The sequence below is a fragment of the Oncorhynchus nerka genome, linkage group LG9b (assembly GCF_034236695.1).
Source record: "Oncorhynchus nerka isolate Pitt River linkage group LG9b, Oner_Uvic_2.0, whole genome shotgun sequence".
NCBI classification, from domain to species: Eukaryota; Metazoa; Chordata; class Actinopteri; order Salmoniformes; family Salmonidae; genus Oncorhynchus; species Oncorhynchus nerka.
The window spans coordinates 41,853,553-41,860,702 of record NC_088424.1 but is presented as its reverse complement, the minus strand read 5'-3'; the positions used below and the strand labels follow the sequence as shown (position 1 = coordinate 41,860,702).

At 42.5% G+C, this 7,150-nt stretch overlaps 1 protein-coding gene across 1 annotated transcript in view; it reads right to left on the bottom strand.

Annotated features, from left to right (window-relative positions):
• Nucleotides 1–2,372: 2,372 nt before the first annotated feature.
• The window catches only part of atp1a2a (ATPase Na+/K+ transporting subunit alpha 2a), a 36,342-nt gene continuing 31,564 nt past the window's right edge, over nucleotides 2,373–7,150 (bottom strand). The window contains exons 20-24 of the mRNA XM_065013716.1: nucleotides 6,818–6,963; nucleotides 5,938–6,068; nucleotides 4,777–4,878; nucleotides 4,118–4,209; nucleotides 2,373–3,807 (exon numbers count right to left, since the gene is read on the bottom strand). Of these exons, the coding sequence (XP_064869788.1) occupies nucleotides 3,779–3,807; nucleotides 4,118–4,209; nucleotides 4,777–4,878; nucleotides 5,938–6,068; nucleotides 6,818–6,963 (500 nt within the window). The 3' untranslated portion in view covers nucleotides 2,373–3,778. The remainder of the gene's footprint in view (nucleotides 3,808–4,117; nucleotides 4,210–4,776; nucleotides 4,879–5,937; nucleotides 6,069–6,817; nucleotides 6,964–7,150) is intronic.

The following is a 7,150-nucleotide window of genomic DNA, read 5'->3' as shown; positions in this document are numbered from 1 at the left end:
AATAGTACATCTAAATGTGAATTGATTCTAAATTATTTTTTATTTTTTTTATACCTTTATTTAACTAGGCAAGTCAGTTAAGAACAAATTCTTATTTTCAATGACAGCCTAGGAACAGAGAGTTTAACTACCTTGTTCAGGGGCAGAACGACAGATTTGACCTTGTCAGCTTGGGGATTCCATCTTGCAAACTTTCGGTTACAAGTCCCCAACGCTCTAACCACTAGGCTACCTGCCTCCCCAATTGTGGTACGGTTCTAGCAACATAAATCCCTCTACTTTCATATCTCATCAAAATAATTTAACAAATGCTAAATACACTGCATACAATGTTTATAGTGGAATATATCACAGTTGCAAGCAACAGTATTTTTCAGTGACAACACAGGTGTTCGGAGACGCATATAGCTAATTAGCACAGGTACAGTGCATTCGGAAAGTATTCAGACCCCTTGACTTTTTCCACATTTTGTTACGTTACAGCCTAAAACGGATTCAATAAAAAAATGTCCTCATCAATATACACACAATACCCCATAATTACAAAGCAAAAAAGGTTTTTCGACATTTTTGAAAATTTATTAAAAATTAAAACAGAAATACTGAAATACTTATTTACATAAGTATTCAGGCCCTTTGCTATGAGACTCGAAATTGAGCCCATTGATCATTCTTGAGATATTCATACAACTTGATTGGAGTCCACCTGTAGTAAATTCAATTGATTGGACATGATTTGGAAAGGCACACACCTGTCTACAGTGTATATAAGGCCCCACAGTAGACAGTGCATGTCAGAGCAAAAACCAAGCCATGAGATCGAAGGAATTGTCCTTAGAGCTCCGAGACAAGATTGTATCGAGGCACAGATCTGGGGAAGGGTAACAAAACATTTCTGCATCATTGACGGTCCCCAAGAACAGAGTGGCCTCCATCATTTTTAAATGGAAGAGGTTTGGAACCACCAAGACACTTCCTAGAGCTGGCCACCAGGCCAAACTGAGCAATCAGGGGAGAAGGGACTTGGTCAGGGTGGTGACCAAGAACCCGATGGTCACTCTGACAGAGCTCCAGAGTTCCTCTGTGGAGATGAGAGAACCTTCCAGAAGGACAACCATCTCTGCAGCACTCCACCAATCAGGCGTTTATGGTAGAATTGTCAGATGGAAGCCACTCCTCAGTAAAAGGCACATGACAGCCCGCTTGGAGTTTGCCAAAAGGCACCTAAAGGACTCTGACTATGCGAAACAAGATTCTCTGGTCTGATGAAACCAATATTAAACTCTTTGGCCTGAATGTCAAGCATCACATCTGGAGGAAACCTGGCACCATCCCTACAGTGATGCATGGTGGTGGCAGCATCATGCTGTAGGGATGTTTTTCAGCGGCAGACACTGGGAGACTAGTCAGTATAGAGGGAAAGATGGCTGGAGCAAGGTATAGAGAGATCCTTGATGAAAACTTGCTCCAGAGTGCTCCAGCCAAGACAACGCAGGAGTGGCTTCGGGACACGTCTCTGAATGTACTTGAGTGGCCCAGCCAGAGCCCGGACTTGAACCCGATCGAACATCTCTGGAGAGATCTGAAAATAGCTGTGCAGTGACGCTCCCCATCCAACCTGACAGAGCTTGAGAGGATCTGCAGAGAAGAATGGGAGAAACTTCCCAAATACAGGTGTGCACAGTCTGTAATGTCATACTCAAGAAGACACAAGGTTGTAATCGTTGCCAAAGGTGATTCAACAGAGTACTGAGTAAAGGGTCTGAATACTTATGTAAATATGATATTTCCATTATTTTATTTTTTATACATTTGCAAAATGTTTTTTCTTTGTAATTGAGGTATTGTGTGTAGATTTGACAAAGGAACAAAAAACAACAATAATTGAATCAATTGTAGAAAAAGGATGTAACACCTGCATTGCTTTTACACCTGCATTGTTTGCTGTTTGGGGTTTTAGGCTGGGTTTCTGTACAGCACTTTGAGATATCAGCTGATGTACGAAGGGCTATATAAATAAATTTGATTTGATTTGATTTGATTTGAACATAACAAAATGTGGAAAAATGTAAGGGGTCTGTATACTTTCCGAATGCAGTGTAGTCCACTCTGTCTTCCATAAACAAGTGCTGTAACATCCGAATGCAGTGTTAATGTTCAGACAGAGCGACGCTGCTCAACAAAAGACGCCTTCGTCCAAAGACTCTTATGTGTGATGTAATGGAACTGAGAGTCATGATCAAGGGCTAAGGTTATACAGGCTGTAAATTGACCTAGGTAGTGGATGCGCTTATCATTCCATGACCTAATAATACTAATGTTGTAATAATATATTTGGGAATAGGTTACAAGAAAGGACAAACATCATCAACCGCTTCGTTCAGATTAACTTTATTTCATATCGAGACACATTTCAGAACAATTTATTTTCACACAACACCCCATCTGTCCTTTGTGTGTCCCAATGGCACCCTATAGTCCCTGTATAGAGCACTACTTTGACCAGTGCCCATATGGCTCTGGTCAAAAGTAGTGCACTGTGTATGGAATAGGGTGCCATTTGGTACGGAACCCTAGCCTTCAGGACTGATAATTGATGCAATTAATGTTTGGCTTTTGAAGTACATTTTATTTGGTGAAGCAAAAAACAATGTATGGTGAATTTGTATGCTATGTATGCTAGCTGTATGCTATGTATGCTAGCTGTATGCTATGTATGCTAGCTGTATGCTATGTATGCTAGCTGTATGCTATGTATGCTAGCTGTATGCTATGTATGCTAGCTGTATGCTACAGCCGTTGTGCAGCATCTTGTTTGTTTGACATTTGGGTTTTGGAAAGTCCTTCCAGTGTAGTTATTGTCAAAACTCAGTAATATCAATCACAATTACAGGCTTTCTTTGCAGCGCTATCCTCTATGATTGTACTGATCCGTGCAATAACAGACAGACAAACACAAAGCACGCACACATACTGTAAAAACACACATACTCTGAGTATACAAAACATTATGAACACCTGCTCTTTCCATGAAATAGAATGACCAGGCGAATCCATGTTAAAGCTATGATCCTTTATTAATGTCACTTGTTGAATTGACTTCAAATGAAGGGGAGGAGACGGGTTAAAGAAGGATTTTTAAGCCTTGAGACATTTGAGACATGGATTGTTTATGTGAGCCATTCAGAGGGTGAAGGGTCAAGACAAAATATCTAAGTTCCTTTAAACAGGGTTTGGTAGTAGGTGCCAGGTCCACCGGTTTGTGTCAAGAACTGCAACGCTGCTGGGTTTTTCACGCTCAACAGTTTCCCGTGTGTATCAAGAATGTTCCACCACCCAAAGGACATCCAGCCAACTTGACACAACTGTGGGAAGCATTGGAGTCAACATGGGCCAGCATCCCTGTGGAACGCGTTCGACACCTTGTAGAGTCCATAACCCTGACCAATTGAGGCTGTACTGAGGGCAAAAGGGGGTGCAACTCAATATTAGGGAGGTGTTCCTAATGTTTTGTACACTTAGTGTATACACACACACACACACACACACACACACACTAGCAGCAGTTACAGTGGTAATATACGTTTATTTTCAGTGGTAATGTAGGCTGATTTTCTGATTTACTGATTACGTAGGCTTGTTTGTTATTTTCAAAGACAAAATACAATTTGTAAGGTAGTTTTGCTGTTCTTTGCTTAGCTAGACCTTGCATACACACGTACTCACTCATTCACACACACACAGAAATTCAATCTTAACAATAACACATTTCTGAACGTTAGTAATATGTCTCCAGTTCCACCCAACCTATAACAGAGAAAGATTAAAATGAGTCAGACAAGAATGATTGGATTAGTCATCATTACATAGTCTTCCTCTCCGTGCTTTAATATGACAAAACCCTTTTAACGCAGTGACTCTCTGATCCCCAGCACATCAATATGATTATTAACATGACTGATTAACATGAGCAAATAACTGTCACGATGAATGATCTTTTGTGAATCTCTCTATTAGTCTCTTCCTTACAGAACAGACACTCAGTGACAGACAACTGGCATCTTCTGTGACTCTCTCTATGTCATTCTATGTCATTCTATGTCACTATGTCACCCACCTCCAGGATACCTCCTGATGATGAGCTTGCGGACCTCATCGTAGATGAAGATGAGGAGACTGTAGGGGAGGGCACAGAACCACCAGGAGACCCTGAAGGAGAGAGAGGGAGAGAGAGAGACAGAGAGGGAGTCAGAGAGGTGGAGAGAGGCAGAGAGGGAGAAAGAGACAGAGAGGGAGACAGAGAGGTGGAGAGAGACAGAGAGGTGGAGAGAGAGAGACAGAGAGGGAGAGAGAGAGAGACAGAGAGGGAGAGAGAGACAGAGAGGGAGAGAGAGAGACAGAGAGGGAGAGAGAGACAGAGAGGGAGAGAGAGACAGAGAGGGAGAGAGAGACAGAGAGGGAAAGAGAGAGATAAATAAGGGAGGAGTGTTTGATGGAGTTCATTGTAAAATCTATTCGGGTTCATTCTGAATCCTTGAGATGATAAGAGGGTGTGATCTGAGCAAGGCGTGTGAGGGACTTGTTTTAGGAGTGTTTAGGGTGTTGCAGAGTGGAGACGTGTGTCGTACTGACTTCAGAGGATACAGTTAATTATAAAATCCACGTAGTCGAGGGTGTGATATGAGAAAAGCGTGCGAGGGACTTGGGGGTAGAATTAAAGACAAGGGGTATCGGGGATGGGATGTCCTTGTGTTTAGGGTGGTGTGTGGTACTGACTTCAGGGGATACATGCGGAGGGCGATGTCCATTCCTGGGCAGTAGGATAAAAATGCAGCCAAAGCAGTCTCAGCAAACAGGCCAAAGATCAGGATACGATTCCTATTGAGGAAATGGAGATGGGAGAGTTGGCCAAGACACGTTTAGATTTTTAACAAATTAAAATATATATATATAGTTTTTTATTGAACCTTTATTTAACTAGGCAAGTCAGTTAAGAACAAATTCTTATTTACAATGACGGCCTACACCGGACAAACCCAGACGACGCTGGGCCAATTGTGCTCCGCCCTATGGGACTTCCAATCACGGCCGGTTGTGATACAGCCTGGACAAATACAGTACATACTTATACAAAGTTTAAAAAATCCTATTCCCTATATACAACAGTACACTACTTTTGATCAGAGTCCATTGGGCAGTGCACTACTTTTGATCAGAGTCCAATGGGCAGTGCACTACTTTTGATCAGAGTCCAATGGGCAGTGCACTACTTTTGATCAGAGTCCATTGGACAGTGCACTACTTTTGATCAGAGTCCAATGGGCAGTGCACTACTTTTGATCAGAGTCCATTGGACAGTGCACTACTTTTGATCAGAGTCCATTGGACAGTGCACTACTTTTGATCAGAGTCCATTGGACAGTGCACTACTTTTGATCAGAGTCCATTGGACAGTGCACTACTTTTGATCAGAGTCCATTGGACAGTGCACTACTTTTGATCAGAGTCCATTGGACAGTGCACTACTTTTGATCAGAGTCCAATGGGCAGTGCACTACTTTTGATCAGAGTCCATTGGGCAGTGCACTACTTTTGATCAGAGTCCAATGGGCAGTGCACTACTTTTGATCAGAGTCCATTGGGCAGTGCACTACTTTTGATCAGAGTCCATTGGACAGTGCACTACTTTTGATCAGAGTCCATTGGGCAGTGCACTACTTTTGATCAGAGTCCATTGGGCAGTGCACTACTTTTGATCAGAGTCCAATGGGCAGTGCACTACTTTTGATCAGAGTCCATTGGACAGTGCACTACTTTTGATCAGAGTCCATTGGGCAGTGCACTACTTTTGATCAGAGTCCATTGGGCAGTGCACTACTTTTGATCAGAGTCCAATGGGCAGTGCACTAGTGTGCCGTTTGAGACTTTTCCACCCACTTCATGCCCTGCTGAAAGACAGAGTTCCTCCTGGTCTTGCAGATAATCACGTCGGCCCATTGCACCACCACGATGCTCACAAAGAACGAGGTGTGACACGTGAACTCAATAATCTTCCGCTGCTCGTAGGTCTGTGAAAGGAACACACGTCTTACAATTGAAAACCTGTTGTAGTTGTGAATAAAAAGAAACACTCTTGATGCTTCCAACAGTTTACATTTTTTATTGACTACACTTTTGTATTTTGTATTTTTATTGATGACAGTAGTATGTCAAGGTGTGCGAGTTTACGTTCTAAAAAACGTTGCTGTGGATCTGATAAATATAGCTACTGACTATATGGATGTGTTAACCCCTCTCAGTCTCACCCACTGCTGTGGATCTGATAAATATAGCTACTATATGGATGTGTTAAACCCTCTCAGTCTCACCCACTGCTGTGGATCTGATAAATATAGCTACTGACTATATGGATGTGTTAAACCCTCTCAGTCTCACCCACTGCTGTGGATCTGATAAATATAGCTACTATATGGATGTGTTAACCCCTCTCAGTCTCACCCACTGCTGTGGATCTGATAAATATAGCTACTATATGGATGTGTTAAACCCTCTCAGTCTCACCCACTGCTGTGGATCTGATAAATATAGCTACTGACTATATGGATGTGTTAAACCCTCTCAGTCTCACCCACTGCTGTGGATCTGATAAATATAGCTACTATATGGATGTGTTAAACCCTCTCAGTCTCACCCACTGCTGTGGATCTGATAAATATAGCTACTATATGGATGTGTTAAACCCTCTCAGTCTCACCCACTGCTGTGGATCTGATAAATATAGCTACTATATGGATGTGTTAAACCCTCTCAGTCTCACCCATTGCTGTCCATAGCTGTCCTCCACCTCGTTGTTGGCACGGTCGTCCCAGTTCAGACGGATGCCCAGCAGGGTCTCTGGCCAAAAGCCATTCTCAGCCAGGATCACAAAGTAGGTGAAAAAACCAGCCAGAGCCTGAATCATACCTGGAGAGAGAGAGAGACAAGTCCATCAGGAAAATATAATACCTGTTTCAATAACTGGCATGAACAACAGAGGGCAAAAAGACAATGTGTAAAAAGACAAAGTATGTCCCAAGTTGGCAACCTATTCTCTTTTTGGTGCACTACTTTTGACCACTACCCCTATGGGCCCTGGTCAAAAGTAGTGCAC